Below are 18,219 nucleotides of genomic sequence, written 5' to 3'. Positions count from 1 at the left end.
AAAAACAAGAGCTAAAAGTTTGATATTAGTCAACTATTCTTCATTTCAGCTTAGCTTGTGCTCTTCTGGATATCATCGACGTCATGCTTCACTTTCTCCGCGGAGCCAAGATCCTGAAAGCGTCACGCTTTGGGTCTTGATAAACTGTTAGACCACGCTCAATGTTCAATTCCATCAATTTGTAAAACTTCTTCTCAGAGTCTGACAACATGCCTCACAGCAAGCCTTGGGTTGTCAAAGTGCAAGCCCATCCTGGGTCGACGGCTGAAGAGATCCGGAACGAGCCGGATTGGGTTTCTGGGCACCAGCACCGCATTGGCTTCAGAGATCGAAATAACCGACTTCCTGGGCTTACTCATAAAGATGATGAGTATAGAGAGGAAGTGGCGAGAGAGAAGCAGGAGTATCTTGCATTTCAGAAGAGAGCCAAGAGTGGAGAATTGATCAATTTCAGAGACTTGATTGAGAATCAAAAGGTCAGTTTCTTATGGTTCAACCAGTGAGGAAGCTAATTCTTTCAAGGACTTTCATCTGCGGCATCCGGAAAATCGCTCACTTGGATGGAGATATGTTCTCAACGCGACTGAAGATTGGGTCAAGAATAAAGAGCCATGGCCTGCAACCCTAAAGAAGCAGGAGGAGGAAGAGAAGAAGAAGAAAGAGGAAGAAGCAAAGAGTGATAAAAAGAATGATACGCCTGAGCAAGAGCATGAGTGGAAACGTTCCTCGGATAAAGACAAGCATCACGATGCATACGCAAAGAACAAAGAGAACGAGGAAAAGAAACAGGAAAAGACTTCGAGTGAGAAGCCAAAGCTCTCAGACAAGTATACACCAGCCGAGATAGCCCTTCTCAGAGCATTGGAGCATGAAAAGAACTACATACAACACCTCAAAGAAAATAACGGAAAGAGAAAGTCCCCTCAGCACAAAAATCTCACACAGATCTCAATCGACGAAAAGGACCAATTCAGCCCAGACAACTGGCTTCCTCGCTCTCCTGATCTTATCCGTCTCACTGGAAAACACCCTCTCAATGCCGAGGCACCATTGACGCGATTGTACGAAGCTGGCTTGATTACACCTAACGAGCTTCACTATGTTCGAAACCACGGTCCTGTTCCGCGTATTCTGTGGGAGTTCCACGAATTGGAGATCACCTACGATGGCAAAACTCAGACGCTTTCTATGGATGATTTGAAAGAGTTTGATACGATCAACATCGCTGTTGCGCTTGCTTGTGATGGAAACAGACGCAAGGAGCTCAACATGATCAAGAAGAGCAAAGGTTTCAACTGGGGCGCTGGAGGAGCGAGTTGCGCATATTGGAAAGGACCTCTTCTTCGAGACGTGCTCCTTGCGAATGGTGTTCCCGAGAAACCGCCCGGTCTCGGGGAGAAGCGATATTGGGTCAACTTTGAAGGCACTGATGATTTGAGCGAGGGTAATTACGCGACTTGTATACCTTTCGAGCACGCCATGTCGCCCAACAACGACGTAATTCTAGCCTACGAAATGAATGACGTTCCGTTGCCGCCTGACCACGGATATCCCGTCCGTGTTATCATTCCAGGCTATGTTGGTGGCAGGAATGTCAAGTGGCTAAAGAAGATATGGATAAGCGAAAAAGAAAATGATTCTTATTATCATATCTGGGATAACCGAGTTCTTCCATCGTTTGTCACTGAGAAAGATGGCCCTTTCGCCGAAGCCCTCTTTCATCATCCTGATACAGCCTGCAATGAGCAGAACCTCAACTCAATTATCGTCAAGCCTGCACAAGGCGAGAGGATTCCCTTGGGCAGAGCCAAGAAGGGAGAAAATTATCGCATCGAGGGGTATGCATATGACGGTGGAGGTCATGAAGTCCAGCGTGTTGAAGTAACCCTCGACGATGGAGCAACTTGGCTGTACTGCATCCGCAAATTCCCCGACTACCCAATTCGTCACGGAAACAAGTTCTGGAGTTGGCTCCATTGGCATGTTGACGTTGAGATTTCCCATGTTATTCGTGCAAAGAGTATCATGGTACGATGCTTCAACGTGTTCAAAAACACGCAGCCAAGAGAGCCAAACTGGAATGTCATGGGTATGATGAACAATTGCTGGTATACCGTACGTCCTGAGATCACCGAGGACAATGACTCAGAAACACCTTCGATTCTATTTAGACACCCTGTTGAGCCAGCTACAAAAGACGGTGGATGGATGAAGCCAAGCGTTGAGAATAAGATTGCAGAGGCGAAGCAAGAAGCTGGCGCGCCTCAGAAGGAGTTTACCCGAGAAGAGATTGAGAAGCATAATACTCAGGATGACTGCTGGCTTGTTGTCGACGGAAAGGTCTACGACGCAACTAGTGTTCTAGACTGGCATCCTGGCGGTACGGCGGCCATTCTCGGTCATGCAGGCAAGGTCCATCAGGAGACGAGTGACGAATTTGCTAGTATCCACGATGACTACGCTTACAAGAAACTCAAAGGTGAGTCTACAGTCTTGTCCATGGGTGTGTCTAACGAGTATCAGAATGTGCTCTTGGTGTCGTGACTGAAAAGGCCGCCAACTTCATCAAACAAAATGCAGAGGCCGCTGCCAAAGATACATCCCGGTCGAGTAACAAGGATGAGCATCTAGCGTTGGAAAAGCATAGATGGATTCCAGTCAAACTCATTGATCGCAAGAATCTTTCTAAAGACACAAGAGCCTATACCTTCCAACTGCCTGAGGGTAAGAGCATTCTCGGCCTTGGGACATGTCAGCATGTTCAGATTGGCTTCCATATGCTGGATAGGATGCTCATCCGCTCCTACACACCCACGAAGCCACTCCTCCCAGCCCCAGGTGACAATATGACCAATGGAAGTGCCAAGTCTCTTCGTGATGGAGATGCCACCTTTGAGCTCACGGTCAAAACCTATTTTCCCGATGAGAACCAACCAGGCGGCGCCCTTTCCAACATCTTGGACTGTATGCCCATCGGCGAAGAAGTCGAGCTTCGCGGCCCAACTGGAGAAATAGTCTACAACGGCAATGGAGACTTCGTTATCGAGGATAAAGATCGTCACTTCGATCGTGTATCCCTCGTACTTGGCGGTTCAGGCATAACACCCGGTTACTCTCTCCTCGCGCGTATTCTCCTCTCCAACAACGACAAGACAGAGGTTCGAGTGGTGGACGCTAACAAAACAGAGGCTGATATCTTGCTGAAAGAGGAGCTTGAGGATTTTGAGACGAAGGCCCATGGACAGTTGAAGGTAACTCATGTGCTCAGCCATGCTGATGATAGCTGGAAGGGAAAGACGGGCCATGTGAATGAGGATATCATCAAAGAGAGTTTGTTCGAGCCGTCTGAGAAGAGCGCTGTGTTCTTGTGCGGTCCGCCGGCAATGATACAGAAGGCCGCTCTCCCTGCTCTTAAAGGTATGTTTAGTTCTGTGATTAATGGCTGGTTACTAACGATTCGATAGATTGGGGTTACGTGGAGGATGAGAATATGTTTGGATTCTAGTGTGCCGATCTTAGGGAACGATGTTCTATACTCACTCAAGGAAAAAAAAAAGTGCAATTACCTTATTATCTTGATCTCACTGTTGATGACATGGCTTGGCACAAAATGTAGGTTTAGGTCCAAGTGTACGAGAGAGTAAGGTCATCTCAACATCAAGACAGCAATGCAGACCTCCTATCGCAGATTATTCATGTTTCACAAGTTATTCATCAACCATTTGAACATGAGGTGGATCTGCTTGATGCGGAATTTTGAAATTTGCCGGCTTGTCCGCGATCGAAAACGTTCAGGACTTGCAAGAGAAGATTATCACCACTGGAGCATGAAGCTCACATACATTGGACCCCTTCATTATTTCTCCAGCACCTTTAATTCGATGTTATCTATTTCGTGAAGATAGTCGATAAAAGCTTATCTGCGGACATACACACCAAGTCACCAACCCTAAAGATCCCAACCTTATCAACAACCATCCACATGTCCTATCATTTCATCAGGGTCCAGGAGGTTAAAGTCCCTCATGAAGAGCGGTCAGAAACTGGTCCATGCTTACGATAAGATGTTGTTTTGTGATATGTGAGAGATGATTTGACTGGTCACTGATAAGAAGTACCTATACGGGGGTTGATCTATCGGATAACCGTATGCAAGATCTCGCCGAGATAGATCAAGGATGCGTCCTGTATATGGCGCGATTTTGTAGATCATTGATGAGATTATACATCCTATCGGCGCACTTGCCGAAAATTGAGGCCATCTCGATAAAGATAGATACTCAGTGGGTGGCAGCTCAGTTTGAAGTTGTCGTCAAATACTGATTATTTGACGTCTGAATTCATCCTCTCTCACGCATGAATGGTTCTGATTGAAGTAAACAAATTGTCTATCTTCAGGGTCTCCATATCATTTGCCGTGATGGTTTTCATATCATGTATCACGACGTTACAAAAATTATTACCAGAATTGTTTGAAATGTGATCAATTTCATCTCTTTCCAAACAGCGGAATGACTCTCATGCTAACTTTTGTCCCGCTAACCAAACGCTATAATACACTCTTTTCCTTTCCATTCTTTTCATCCATCCAGGGTATTCATCATAATCTCATAACTTAAACAGCAGAAGTTCCGTTCTCAGGAGTCTCCTCAGGCCAGACATCGTAACCGAAGGTATCCTTCATGTTCACAAAGCGAGTATGTCGGCCCTTGGCAACACTCTGGATAGCCTCAAAGTCCTCGTCAGACAGGTTGGGAACCTGGAAGTTGCTCTCAATTCGAGAGGGTGTTGAGCTCTTGGGCAGCACAGCATAGCCGCGTCGCAGACCCCAGGCGAGGAGCACTTGAGCGAGGGTGTTACCGCTGCGCTCGGCGACGGCGTTGAGGGTCTCGTTGGTGCGGACCTTCTCACCAGTAGTGGGGACCTGGTTCTGGGATCCGAGGGGAGAGTAAGCGGAGGGGAGAATATCGTTCTCCTGGCAGAACTTGACGAGCTCCTCGTTGGGCAGGAAGGGATGGATCTCGATCTGGTTGACAGCTGGCTTCACCTTGGCGAAGGACAGCAGCTTCTTGAGACCCTCGATGGTCCAGTTGGAAACGCCAATAGCACGGGCCTTGCCGCTAGCATAAATCTCCTCCATGGCGCGCCATGTGGGCTCAGGGTTCTCAGTGAGATCCTTCTTGATGACGTACTTGCCATCTGGTCCAATCTTGGGCTTGTAGTCCTCGTCCTTCTCAGCAGCGATGGGCCAGTGGACAAGGAAGAGATCAATGTAGTCGAGGCCAAAGTTCTTGAGGGAGTTCTCGAACGACCACTTGACCTCCTCGGGCTCGTGGAGGTGGTTCCAGACCTTTGTGCAGATGAAGATGTCCTCACGCTTGACATCCTTGTTCTCGGCGAGGAAATCCCTCACTGCCTGGCCGACCTCACCTTCGTTGAGGTAGAACCAGGCGCAGTCGAGGTGTCGGTAGCCGACCTTGAGGGCGCACTTGACGGCATCGTAGGTCTCGCCCTTTGCGCCCTCGTTAGCAAAAGTGCCGAAGCCCAGGCCGGGCATCTTGACGCCATTGTTGAGGGTGAATGTGGTCTTGTTTGAGACGGCCATGGTGTAGATGTTTGGGTGAAGTTTGGGTGTGAGTGATTGGTATGTGAGTAGGTGAAAGATAGGGAGTGAGAATCTTGACTAGTGAGGGGCAGTTTTACAGATGAACGGCTTTTAAAGGGATTAATTAATGATAAAATATCTCAATTGACGTTTCGTCAGTGGAGAGGTACCGATGCTGAAAACTCTATACGAAACGGCAATTGTATGGATGGCACGTTTTTACTGTACAGTACATACTTGATGAGGTGGCTGTCATCCATCATCCATGGTCATGGTTTTTTCGCCGAGGCCGCGCGAGGCGAGTTTGGGTCAAGATGGTCATTGACGTCATGTCCTGAATTGGGAAACTTCTAGAAAGGCTAAGCTAGACCAAACGGGAGACTTTTACAGTAACGAATTTTCACGCCGATGGAAAATTACTGAGGCTGTTCCGTTTTGCCAAGAACTGTGGTGTACGTACTGTGCCAGTACAGTTACTTGATCGCCCCTCGCTTCAGCTAAGGCACTGTACTGCATGTAGAGTTTTCGTCCAAGGAGAGCTACGTGGACAAAGACTTGAGTCAGGGAAATGTGCAGCGACCAGCCAGAAGAGCAAGAGTTGAAAAAAGTAATCTTATCACTTAAAAATTGGAGCCGCAAGTGGCGATCCTTTCAAAAACGTCCCTGTACGTTTCGAGACGAGAGGCTGAAGACTAGCAATACCCGCTCTAGCCGTATTTTCTTCAGTAACGGTATCCACCCCAAAAAGACGGTCGACGAGTCTCTAGGATCCCTGTTCGGCAGTGGAGACAAGGATGATGTCATAAATGAACCCTTGGCATGCATTTATCGTCTTCTCCAATTTAATTCCCGTGCAAAACCAGGCACCGCCAGAAGTTATCTCCACTGGCAGTCCACTTGTTGCGGACTCTTCTCGGCCAGCAGCTCCAAGATAGCGAAGCGATAATGAGGCCTCGAGGTACTTTTATCGCTGAGGCATATCTTTCTCGAATGGTGTAACTTGCTAAGAGGGGCTGCGGAGTCAATCTTGACACAAACCTCACGTCACCTCTGCTACGAGCTATGACGACTGGCTCAAAGTTTAACTCTGCCTCCTCATGTACCTAGGGGCGTGCGTAGAACTCATATTTTTCACACTGCTTGTCGCGGGAAAACGGGAAGAAACGGTTCAAACGTGTCGTCTTCCAGTCCGTTCTTTGGCTCTCTAGTTAGACTAGCCCTTTAGATAACGGATATCCCATGTACTGTATGTACTGACAACAATTGCATTGACGGTGAACGCCCGAGATCCACTTCGGTAGCGCCGTTTGACAAGAGGAAACACGGACTTTGTCTTGAACGGACGAGACGTTCCCGGGAACAAAGTGAAAAGTGAGAAAAGATGATGATATCAACAAGAAGGGCGATTTTTCACTGAATCTCACAGTATCTGGGAGAACCCTCAAGATAGATAAATACGGATCCCCGCCCCATTTCTATTGTCCATCATCTCGATCTCATACCATCATCATACCCAAGCAGTCTTCCCTTCACTCATACTTGATACCCCCCCCGATATAACCCAATCCACGACTGTCTTCTTTCCCTCTCTAACTTGACATTCATCTTCACCTTCGTATCGACTGTCTTTCTTGTTCATCATGCCTGCCTACGACGACAACGAACTTCACACCCCAAACTCCCCCAGCACCCTCCGCAAGATGTCAAACATGAACAATGGCGAGGGTAACGGCGAGGGCCACCACGACAGCCTCGCCATTCCCGGCGACGATGCCAACGGTCCTCAGGAGATCCCCGCTACCAGGTCCTCCATCTCAGAGGCCGCAAAGTACATGCACAACCTCAGCGTCTCGCCCTCAATGAGGGACCGACGATCATCCCGAAACTCCTTCGGCACTGCTCTGCCTATCCCCCGCAAGCGCCAGTCGCGCCTCTCCTCAGTTCACCATGCGGACGGACGACCCACCCGTCCCGGCATGCCCCCGATCCAGCCTACCCGAGAGCTCCTCGTTGCTCAGGTTCAGGACCTCCAGGCTGAGAAGGTCAAGAAGGCTAAGAACATGGCCTTCGCCTTTGACATTGATGGTGTTCTCGTCCATGGTGATCGTCTGATCCCCGAGGGTAAGAAGGCTCTTGAGATCCTTAACGGTGACAACGAGCTTGGCATCAAGATCCCTCACATCTTCCTTACCAACGGATCTGGTAAGATCGAGAAGGATCGCTGTGCGCAGCTCTCCAAGATCCTTGGCAACCCTGTCGAGACCGACCAGTTCATCCAGTCTCACACTCCCATGAGTGCTCTGGCTGAGTACTACAGCACCGTCCTTGTCGTCGGTGGTGAGGGTTACCGCTGCCGTGAGGTCGCTGAGCAGTACGGCTTCCGCAACATCGTCGTCCCCAACGACATTGTCGCCTGGGACCCTACCATTGCTCCCTACCGCGTCTTCACTGAGGAGGAGCGCGCCACCTCTCGTCCCCGTGACTTCACCAAGATCTGCATCGAGGCCATCATGGTCTTCTCTGACTCGCGAGACTATGCTACCGACATGCAGATCATCATGGATGTCCTTCGCGCAAAGAACGGTCGTCTCGGCACCGTTGCTGAGGACCCCGTTGCTGAGCGCGTTCCCATCTACTTCTCCCAGGGCGATCTTCTCTGCCCTACCGAGCACCCTTACCCTCGCATGTCACAGGGTGCTTTCCGCATCGGTCTCGAGGCTATGTACAAGGCCCTCACCGGCGCTGACCTCGAGCGTGTCGTCTACGGCAAGCCTGAGTTGGCTACCTACAAGTACGCTGACGATGTTCTGACCTCATGGATGGGCGAGCTCCACGGCGAGGAGCGTCTTCCCGAGCACATCTACATGATCGGCGACAACCCCGCGTCCGACATCATCGGTGGAAACATGTATGGGTGGAACACCTGCTTGGTGCGCACCGGTGTTTTCCAGGGCGGAGACAACGACGAGAACAACCCCGCCAACTTTGGCGTCTTCCCCAACGTTCTGGAAGCCGTCAAGAAGGCTCTCCGCAACGAGCTCGGCCAGGACTTCAAGTGCTTCTTCGACGAGAAGATCAACCCCGTCCTGCACGGTGACGCTACCGACGCCGCCGCTGTCGTCTAAGCGTGCGACAATGACATTTTAACGAAACTTTGTTTTTATTTTATGGCGTTTGGATTGGGGGGAATTGAAAAGTCTACGACGAATTTGAACCCATGGATTTTTGACTTTTTGGCATAGACCAGCGATAGAATCTTGATATCAATAGCATAGATTGAATTGACCAAGTTGACACTAGGCGGACGCGTCTGAGTGTGTCTTGGGGAATTGCCTGGAGCAGTTCAATTGAAAGCAAATTTTGAACTTTTTCGTGTCATGCATCGTGAATGCGGCCGGACCGTGATTGAGTCGTGCCTCAATTGAGATGGTCAATGTACCTGCAACCATTCTCTCTGCCTTGGCTGCCCTGTAAGCCCTGTACCTTTACTGTCCTTCACTGTGCCTTGTACCTGCAACTCGCAACCACCAAGAAATTTTCCCCGATCGGCAGCGATACCCGCCCTGAACCAGGCTGCAAGCGTGGGTACAGGGAAAATGACAAGTTGGTTGCCAGGGTTGTGATCTCGCTCTTGGCTGCTCATCTGGGATCGGCACAGATTTCAAGGCAAGTGCCGAACTCAAAAGCAAGATCAGCAGAGATAAAAACCTGGAAAGCTTCATAAGATCAGCGATACATATTTCTCAAGCGACACTCTTTTGCACCGTCAAGACCGTTTTGAATCGTAAAGACCGTTCGGTCAGCAACGTAAAGTGAGGAGTTCGAGTGGGTGGATGCAACAATGTCATGGCGTCAGCGGGGAGTTTTAGGCCAGCTTCTAGGGGTTGGTCCACTATCACGAAAATAGCCCAGTTCAGGTGGACATGTGAAATACGACATCATCAGCTTCTCCTCCGAGTCGAGCTTCAGTTGCGTTCTTGAGGACGGGCTCATGGAGCAGTTCAGAATAATTACAATTACCTCGTGGCGGACCAGAGTTTGTAAGCAGAAATCGGATTTAATGAAGCTCTCGTAAGCTTACTCTGTCAATCGTGCGCTCGCAAATCGCGCCTGTGCCGCGTTTCGCTACAAGCAAACGCGAGGTTGAGCCATTAGGCCAAGACATCAACAATGCCTCATCAATTCCTCGACAGGACAAATCTTACGTGTAGAATTCGTCCGAGAATAAGGCCACTTTGAGTGATTGATTAGATGATTTGAGATAGATGGCAGGGTAGTTCAATGATAAAAGCTGATAGTCTGCATCAATCAGCTCATTCTCAACATCCAGTCCCAGTCAATCATCGTGCACCGAGAACTATTTATCAGCGTCTAAACAACATACCAAAATCATGGTTCGACTTCTATCAGCTCTCATCTTAGGAGCCCAGCTCATCTCGACCGTGACGTCTCACTCAATTCCTCATTCTCGAGCAGGACAAGAATACCCTTACCCTGTACTCGGCACAGATGAGCCAGCAGACTGGGCGACAACCGGCTATTTCATCAATCATTTCGCCATATCTACTAGAAATCTCACTGCTAGTCTTGAATTCTACTCCAAAGTCCTCGGCTTCCGCAAGATGTTTACCCTGCACGTCTCCAAAACATATTCCATCACCTACCTAGCTCACGCCCATGGCGGCAAGAACGGAACAGGCTATCAAACCGCCCTCGAGTTGAACCGCGAGAAGAATAATGCCCAGGGTCTTCTCGAGATTTACTACCTCGATATTCCTACCAAGAACATCGAGTCTAGCTCTCAGCACCCCAACACCTTTGCCCATATTGGGCTTGTTGTACCTGATGCCCAGGCGATACAAGAGCGTCTGGAGACGATATCCGATGTAAAAATTGTCAAGAAATATGGAGAGAAGTTTACTGAGCTCACTGACGATCTTGTGATTGGCCCAGCTGTTGGTTTGCCGCCAGCTGTTGTTGCTCAGTTGAGTCTGGAGGAGAGGGAAGCGATTGTTCAAGGACTTGGACCTAGTGTCGATCCGCTGATCTTTATTGTTGATCCTGATGGGAATTTTATTGAGATTCAAGGTGAGGAGGGTGCAGAGTTGGTGCAGGGATGAGTGTGAGTTGCACAAGAGTTGAAGAGAGTAGGGGACATGTGACTGGAAAAGGCGTGTGCAGGATAGTTGGGTAGACAACAAGATCCTGGGCTCCTTGTACTGTCGTTTCAGAAACATAAACTATTTACGCAAGAGTACAATAAACCGTTTATGGCCGCTGTTGGTTTGAAATTAATTTGAGATATGTTTATTTACGAATGGTGGGAACGACAGTACATGGAAGCCACCGGACCAAGAGATACAGCAAGCCGCCAACATAGGAGAGGACTTTCAGTAGTTTCACAGGCCTGTCCTACCTGAGAAACCTTTTAATAGTCGCAATAAAGAGTTAAATCCTCCTAGTAGCCCTGCGAAATTATACACCTCCAAGCTAAGGGCCGAGAACGCTTTAGACTTGCCACCCTTGGGCCAAACCCCACGTGTTTCTGCAAGTTCAGGCACTAGGTCTTCTAATAATCACGCAATAGATCCAATGGTGTTCAGTTAATATATTCCGAAGCTTCGATAGGTCGCCAAGGTCGGTGCCCCTGCATTATCGGCACCAAATAAGCTGCCGTTCCTGAGTCCCCCGCAGTTTCCGTGGGTTGTTCTCCATCGGCTCGGCACAGCAGAAATAGACTTGAACTGAATATTTACATAGAATCGCAAGCCAGTGATGTCCAAATTTTTGTTTTCTCAATATGCCATACTAGTCAGCTATCCTTCACACACACGTGGAGGGTCCCCTCAACACCAACACCGCAAGGCATGCCAAATTCAGACCCTTCCGCCCCCAACTCAACAGCAACACAACCAGGCTGTCGAAACCACCCGCAATTTCGCCCTGCATACGACCTCAATCAAATGCCAAAAAGGCGGTCAACGGTGCATCCGAGCCACGTAGCTGTTGGAGTACATATATATGCAGGCAACCGGTTGATCAGACCCAAAAGGGGTTGGGCGTTGGGGTTGGGCAATTTGGAGACATGAGGGGTCAGAAAAAACACCAAAAAGGGAGCGAAAAATGTAGTTGCGATGAAAATAAGTCATCAAGCGGCTCTGCAGTCATCATGTGTCTCAAAGGCCCGATTCCCGGTTCTTCATTTCTGCTCACGCAAATCCTGAGGCGGCCTCCATCTCGCAGCGTTTCTTTGCTTTATTCCTTTTTGAGAACCGTATCGTAAGGTAGTCTATTCCTGTGCTCCTCACGCTTTGGCTGTGGTATCCCAGGAAAGGTAAGTCGACTTTCTGCTGTCCAACGAGACGCGATTGTTTGACGCGACACTATCTGACTGTTAGCTGCACAGCTAAGACAAAGTCTCACCACCTATCGGTCATCATCTCTCGATCCCGTTACATCGAGCAAAGCCCCCCAAGCAAAAGAGTATTGACAACGTCACATCGACTGGACAGTAGGCCTGCCCCTGTCTCAAGCTGGGAAGGAATGACCGTCTGCTGGGTCCATCCCGCCCGTCGACAAGGACTTCAGAAGGCATCGTCAGTGACTAGAGAGAGGGTCACGTAAGACCGAATCCAGAGAACGACCATACGGTCGACCGAAACGTACCATTCACTGCCTGTGATAATGAGAAGAGCTACCTCTCATCACGGCGCTGCATCACAAGAAAGGCCATATCCCTGCGTCATCGCGGATAGGTTCCCAGGGAAATGCAAGAAGAGTTTCAACAACATAGAAAAGCTCAAGTAAGTCAGACATCTCGTCCCAACCCTCAAACATGCTAACAAGCCTCAGCGAGCATATCAAGCGATGCCACAGTCCATTTCTCTGGTGCAATGATTGCCTGAAAAAGTTCAACAGCTCCATGAGCCGCGAGGCTCTGGAACGCGAGAAGGAATACCACAAGGCGATATGCCCCAAAAAGCCTTCGGAGAAGAACAAAGCCCTCAGGGAGAGGGCTTACATCATTGACGAAGCTCGATACGAGCGTTGTAGGAAACTCGGGTGGAAGCAGACTGCTGCTTCACATGAACTCGACAAAAACAACGGAAAAAAGGAATGCGTTTCTCAACGGAGCTGGAGACAGATCCGTGACACTATCTTTCCGAACGATACCGTAACTGTGGACGAGTCTCATGAGCTTGTTGCCAGAGTCGAGAACGAGACGAGAAACGAGATGTTCTTGGCGCAGTTCCAAGACAGAAACTCACATGTCCCGACACAGATAGAGATCAGCACGATCTCTCAGCCGCCCCCAACGGCTGATAACACGTCTCACTTGTCCACAATCCTGTCTGAGGTGACTGCCCCTCTGACAGGTCCAACGACGATTGCTTTCTCTGATCCTGGGCCGGATGGGAAAGACGACATGTTTGGGTTTCTTCCACGAGAGATGGAAAACTTGGATTATGTATTACCACCAATCCCTAATTTCCAAGAATATGAATTTGCAAACTCTTTGACTGGTACGGGAGAATGGGATACTGGAAACCCGGGCCCAGAACAGGAACTTGACATGGATCTGGACCAGTGGTTTAAGTAAATATACTCAGAATGACAGAGAGCAATGAGAAATGTATGGGTCAGATTGTCAATTTTCATGGAGGAGTTTAAACTGGGATTTTTCTGAAAGAATGGACACAACTCAGCTTTATATAAAAATATTAGATAAGACCGATGACTTGAGAGTGATTCAACATGAATGTGCGAATTACCATGCCGCGTGTTTGCTGACTTGAGGCCATCTAATTGTGATTTGGGCTGAAAGGGATGGCACAAGTGAGTAATCGATATGCTGTGCGTCTACCACGATAAAGCTGCACGTCATCATGTAAATTACAATAAGCTGAAATAATACATTGTATTGGCTCGGCTGTATGTTGTGCAGACTTTTGATCACCAGTTAACTGATGACTGTGCTCGTGAACTTCTGCACGCAACCTTTGAGGTAGTCAACAGGGATAAGTGACAAGGGCGCGCAACATGACATCTCACGCCTTTAATGCAGTTCGCTTTAACGACATATACTGTGTTGGTGGCTACTCCCATCAGATCATCAAAAATCTCGACGTTGTCAAGTTATCCGATCTTCGGAGTCAAGGTTCGGCTCCTTCCGCCTGGGCGTACTTGACATCTCTTACTAAATAAATTAAGTGGGCCTTCAATCGTCCTAAGCCAAAGTCAACTTCGCCTCCTCACCAGCATTTCTTTACTCTCAAGTCCGCGCCCTACGGATACATTCATCCGAGAATAGACGCTATGCGTGTTGATAACGTTGATATGGGTGATACTAACGATTCGGAGCACCGTGCCCCTCCCGATGCAACCTCCAGTGGGGAGCCCTTTTTGGACTTGGATGCATTGGCCTTTGATCCTGGTGCACTCGAATCGAATGCATATGAGCCTACTTTTGAGAATGGATTGGAGGGAAATGAGTTTGAGTTCAACTTTGACGATTTATGGTCTGCGGATATGGCCCAACTCCCTCTTGCGGCAGATGACACCGATTTCACACAGACCCATCAGCTTCAAGACGATACCAGCTTGCAACATGATGGCCTACAGCGCCCAGGGGCTGATCAGCTCGCATTCAACTTCGGGGATCTCATGAGAAACATTTCAGAGTCACCATCGTCAACTCAATCACCAAACATCCTTACTCCGCCAATCCCTTCTCCCCTTCCCCCAAAGATCGGTCATCGCTTCACCCTCGATGCCATCCGCTCATTGAAGGACTGGTTCGCTCGAAACACCGACAACCCCTATCCAAATGAAGAAGAGAAGAATATGCTGGAGCTCCAGACCGGCTTGACTCGAACTCAAATTACAAATTGGCTAGCAAATGCCCGAAGACGGAGAACTACTACCGATAGCGGAACCCAGACGGCTTCGGGAAAGTCTGGCAAGGTTCCATCTGAGTATACGCCAACACGAGCTGGTACTCCCATCCCGAGAAGACGATCTGAGAAAGGAATGCATCCTCTGCAGAGATGGGTTGACTCACCACCTGAGAATGAACCAGCTGCGGTGTCTGCTATTGCACGTGCGATGGCTTTGGGTGAATTAGTCACATCCAGTACGTTACTCACCCAAACTAGAAACCGAGTCTGACAAGAACAGGAAGCCGAAGCCGAAGAGGGACATTCTCAAGTGACGAGAGAATACCCCGAAGGCGTGGCCATAGATCAACCACGAGCAGTCTTGGAACATCAAGAAGTGCATCAACAGACTCACGTTCTTCACGAGGCTCCATCAGTGGTACCTCATCACACAGCCGCGGCAGGTCGATCCAAAAACGAAGACCGCAGAAAACGTCACTTATGAAACCCCGGCTCACATTTCAATGTACATTCTGTACCGAAACCTTTAGTCGGAAATATGATTGGCAACGGCATGAGAATTCATTGCATCTGTCTTTGGAACGATGGGAGTGTTCCCCCGACGGCCCAACAACCACGGATCCAAATACTGGCCAAGTCATCTGCCTGTTCTGCGGTGAGAGTAGCCCAAGTAATGAGCATATAGCTGGTCATAACCCATCTGCATGTCAGGAAAGGTCATTTAGCAGGAAAGACCACCTCAAGCAACATCTGCGCCTCGTGCACAACGCTAAATTAACTGACCTTTCTATGAAGCTATGGAGGACAGCACAACCAGATATCATTTCGAGATGTGGATTCTGTCAAGCTTCCATGACTAGATGGATTGATAGAGTTGATCATGTTGCGAACCATTTCAAGATGGGTTGTACGATGAATAATTGGGTTGGCGACTGGGGGTTTGAGGATGATATATTGAAGACTATAGAGAAGGCTTTGCCACCATGTAAGTAAATTGAGACGCTTTGAGGTATTTTGCTAACTTGTATCAGATTTGGTAGAATTGGAACGCGGAACTCCATTCCCCTTCGCAGCGAGTGGCAAGCCACCTGATTCTCCTCGAAGTGCATACGAGCTCATCACGCTAGAGTTGGCATATTTTATTTCTAATCATAGCGACACTATTGGGAGCCTGCCGAGTCACGAAAGTCTACAACTGGAGGCTTGCCGCATCATGTTTGCCTCTGAAGTAACATTTCCTGAAGCGAACCTGGACTCTCACGGCAGTCCATCATGGTTCAGAGACTTGCTTCTGTCCTCTAGCGAGATTGCCCAACAAGCTCGCTTCGCACCGATTCGATCGAGTACGGAGAGTAGACTTTCTGTGTTGAGAGTCAAGGGCAAGAACTCGTTGTTTGAGGAGTGTCCACTGGAGTCACGACTGCAAGCGTTCATGCGTGATCGAAGAATGAGGGGGTTATCTGAGGTATCAGATGGAGAACTACAAAAAGAGGCGGGTCGCATTTTCATGCAGATGGAAAGCGAACTTCAAACGAAGCCAGAATTTGTGGCTAACTGGTTGATTGGGTTTCTGTATAACTCGACGAATTGGATAAGCGACTTTCGGCGGCGTGCAGACCTGATGTCAGCCGATGACAGCTGGAAACTCCCATCGCCAGGTAATATAGCATGGTCTACTGAGCCGACAAGTGTCCAGACACAGCATGACCTATCTTGGGTGAACAACCCGTCTCTCTTTGACGGAAATGGTTGGTCTTTTGGAGAGCAAGCTGGGCCGTCGGGCGCAAGCATGACCTGGCAAGCAAACGAACCAGACAAGAACGCTGATCAATCCACGTTTGATGCATCACTCGATGACTTTACATGGCTTTGGTCAGATGACAAATCACCACCTAAAATACCACAGACGACCCCGAGTCCTGGAGCAGAAGGGGAGTCAGGCCTCCGACCGACGTGGCTTGGTCCGGGGATCTATGTCTTGAATGACCCGAATCACCTCCCCTGGTTTGCTCGTGAGATGAAGAGATGGGTAAAGGCCGCCATGTCACCGAATAACCCGATCTGTCATGTTCCTTCGGATGAGGAGCTTAGACATCAAGCTCGATGTCTGCTTTACAATGAGTAAGTCCGCGCCCTCTTGTCATTTGATGCATCTAACTTACCCTGTCAGTGACGATCCTTGGAACCAAACACCTGCTGACCACGCGCAATGGTTGGAGATGTTCAAGAAGGAGGTAGGAATTATTTAAAACACGGGTAAGAGGATCCCTACACGTACGGGAGAGGACTGTGATAGCGATGCGAGAACCCGCCACCGCAGCAGGCCATGGGAGGGCAGTCTATGGCTGGAAAGGCTTCTGCGCACAAAGCGAATGGAAGTGGACATAAGAATGCACCGAAGGATCCTTCAAGTCCTTTCGAACCTTGACAAGGAAGACTTCAACCTCTTCAGGCGTCCATCCCAAGGCTCGAGTGAAGGGACCGATGGTGATTGCGTACAGACCATCATAGATGACACTCCTGTTATAGAGTCCAATCATCTTGAGGTTGGAGTCCTTGGGCCACGGTCCGACTGGCACCTTCTTGATCTCGTGGCAGATATTGACGAACCCAGCGTCGTGCAGTCTATCGGGGTTCTTCTCGGCAGCGTGCATCTCGATGCCTGACTTGGCGAGGGCAGCTCGAATGTTGGCTACCATTTGCGGTGGGGTAAAGTCGGGACGTAGTGTTCCGTCGTCGCATCCGTATACCCATCGGAATTCAGGAAGCTCGATCCATCCTCCTGGTTTTAATGCGCTGGGCATGTTAGTGGGAGCATTATAACGGACGTGGGAGTGTTACCGGTAGATCTGCCCCAGCAGCGCAGGCCAATCCTTGATTGCTGTGGACATGTTGCGCAAATGGACAAGGTCTATTGAGTTTTCGGAGTATAGCCACGGTGCTTCGGCGTCGTCGACGAGGAATCGAACATTGGGAGGAACCCACGGTGGTTGAATTGGACTGAGATCAATCCCAATGACTTCGGCGCTGGGATATTCGTCGCCCACTACAAGGCATCAGCATTCTTCTTTCCGCCTCGATTATTTTGCGTACTATCAATTGCCCAACTTCCAGTTCCTGTCCCAATATCGATGATCTTCTGAGGATGGTCCAAAGGCGCATTATGCAACTTCCCACCAAGAAGATGCACCGCGACCGTATGCTTCATGTCCTCTCTTTCTTGTTCGGGTAGATCGTTTGGGAATTGGTATAAACCCTCTTTAAATTTATGGTATCGTCGACTATTCTCGAATTGATAATCGCGCACGCTCGAAGCTAGAGATGACGACTGTGCGGAAGGCGCGGCTGAATCGTAACCATCATCCGTTGCAATATCATCGTTGGTTGGAGGAGGTGGTTGATCGGGTTCAATTGGAGGATCGTGTTGTTGTAGCTCGGGTACTTGATACGATGGATTTGTCGTGGGATCTGTTATATCAGCCATGATGAATCAATTGATGGTGAAGAAGTTGAGGAGAATGCCCAGGGAAGTGGAGTTCCTATCTATTAGTGACTGTCCATCCCCATTTCTTGGTTCTTAAGTGATATCGGGGCGGGAGATCAGCAGCCCGTGACGGCGGATCACTGCCCGTCTCCGCCTGTTACTGCAACCAACCCCACCACGAGCGTTTTTCTGCTGTTACATATCACTCAGCTTATCTTGTGCTGTTGGTCGAG

The 18,219-nt window shown here is 49.1% G+C and overlaps 7 protein-coding genes across 9 annotated transcripts; 5 read left to right on the top strand and 2 right to left on the bottom strand.

The window, feature by feature from the left end:
• Positions 1-13: 13 nt before the first annotated feature.
• FOXG_03770 (nitrate reductase (NADH)) lies at positions 14-4,261 on the top strand (the record flags this gene model as incomplete). 3 transcript variants are annotated; one of them, XM_018381619.1, is made up of 4 exons in its annotated part: positions 14-476; positions 523-2,479; positions 2,524-3,417; positions 3,465-4,261. In XM_018381619.1, 4 exons carry the CDS (start codon positions 210-212, stop codon positions 3,503-3,505), a joined length of 3,159 nt encoding a protein of 1,052 aa, XP_018238161.1. In that variant the 3' UTR covers positions 3,506-4,261. The 3 variants fall into 3 exon arrangements, with proteins under 3 accessions (XP_018238161.1, XP_018238162.1, XP_018238160.1); XM_018381620.1 differs by having other exon boundaries at positions 523-3,417; positions 3,465-3,481; XM_018381618.1 differs by having other exon boundaries at positions 210-476; positions 2,524-3,963.
• Positions 4,262-4,329: 68 nt separating this feature from the next.
• On the bottom strand, positions 4,330-5,908 carry FOXG_03769 (uncharacterized protein). The gene has a single exon (XM_018381617.1). It carries the CDS (start codon positions 5,603-5,605, stop codon positions 4,616-4,618), a length of 990 nt encoding a protein of 329 aa, XP_018238159.1. The 5' UTR covers positions 5,606-5,908; the 3' UTR covers positions 4,330-4,615.
• A 336-nt stretch (positions 5,909-6,244) lies between these two features.
• FOXG_03768 (uncharacterized protein) lies at positions 6,245-9,050 on the top strand. The gene has a single exon (XM_018381616.1). It carries the CDS (start codon positions 7,246-7,248, stop codon positions 8,728-8,730), a length of 1,485 nt encoding a protein of 494 aa, XP_018238158.1. The 5' UTR covers positions 6,245-7,245; the 3' UTR covers positions 8,731-9,050.
• Positions 9,051-9,939: 889 nt separating this feature from the next.
• On the top strand, positions 9,940-10,884 carry FOXG_03767 (uncharacterized protein). The gene has a single exon (XM_018381615.1). It carries the CDS (start codon positions 9,997-9,999, stop codon positions 10,723-10,725), a length of 729 nt encoding a protein of 242 aa, XP_018238157.1. The 5' UTR covers positions 9,940-9,996; the 3' UTR covers positions 10,726-10,884.
• Positions 10,885-11,628: 744 nt separating this feature from the next.
• Positions 11,629-13,632, top strand: FOXG_03766 (uncharacterized protein). The gene is made up of 2 exons (XM_018381614.1): positions 11,629-11,939; positions 12,012-13,632. The coding sequence occupies exon 2, from the start codon at positions 12,441-12,443 to the stop codon at positions 13,203-13,205; it is 765 nt and encodes a 254-aa protein (XP_018238156.1). The 5' UTR covers positions 11,629-11,939; positions 12,012-12,440; the 3' UTR covers positions 13,206-13,632.
• A 289-nt stretch (positions 13,633-13,921) lies between these two features.
• Positions 13,922-16,751, top strand: FOXG_03765 (uncharacterized protein; the record flags this gene model as incomplete). The annotated part of the gene is made up of 4 exons (XM_018381613.1): positions 13,922-14,738; positions 14,783-15,487; positions 15,534-16,623; positions 16,673-16,751. 4 exons carry the CDS (start codon positions 13,922-13,924, stop codon positions 16,749-16,751), a joined length of 2,691 nt encoding a protein of 896 aa, XP_018238155.1.
• On the bottom strand, positions 16,047-17,986 carry FOXG_03764 (uncharacterized protein; the record flags this gene model as incomplete). Its single annotated transcript, XM_018381612.1, has 4 exons — positions 16,047-16,612; positions 16,665-17,298; positions 17,344-17,548; positions 17,596-17,986. The coding sequence occupies 3 exons, from the start codon at positions 17,984-17,986 to the stop codon at positions 16,842-16,844; spliced, it is 1,053 nt and encodes a 350-aa protein (XP_018238154.1). The 3' UTR covers positions 16,047-16,612; positions 16,665-16,841.
• Positions 17,987-18,219: the final 233 nt, after the last annotated feature.

This window comes from Fusarium oxysporum, chromosome 4 (genome assembly GCF_000149955.1).
Source record: "Fusarium oxysporum f. sp. lycopersici 4287 chromosome 4, whole genome shotgun sequence".
NCBI lineage: Eukaryota > Fungi > Ascomycota > Sordariomycetes > Hypocreales > Nectriaceae > Fusarium > Fusarium oxysporum.
The sequence above is the reverse complement of the archived record's forward strand: the minus strand, read 5'-3'. Positions and strand labels throughout refer to the sequence as shown.

Excerpts from the sequence above, each read along its gene's own strand:
- FOXG_03767 (XM_018381615.1), top strand. The coding sequence starts at position 9,997 with ATGGTTCGACTTCTATCAGCTCTCATCTTAGGAGCCCAGCTCATCTCG.
- FOXG_03768 (XM_018381616.1), top strand. The coding sequence starts at position 7,246 with ATGCCTGCCTACGACGACAACGAACTTCACACCCCAAACTCCCCCAGC.
- FOXG_03766 (XM_018381614.1), top strand. The coding sequence starts at position 12,441 with ATGCTAACAAGCCTCAGCGAGCATATCAAGCGATGCCACAGTCCATTT.
- FOXG_03769 (XM_018381617.1), bottom strand. The coding sequence starts at position 5,605 with ATGGCCGTCTCAAACAAGACCACATTCACCCTCAACAATGGCGTCAAG.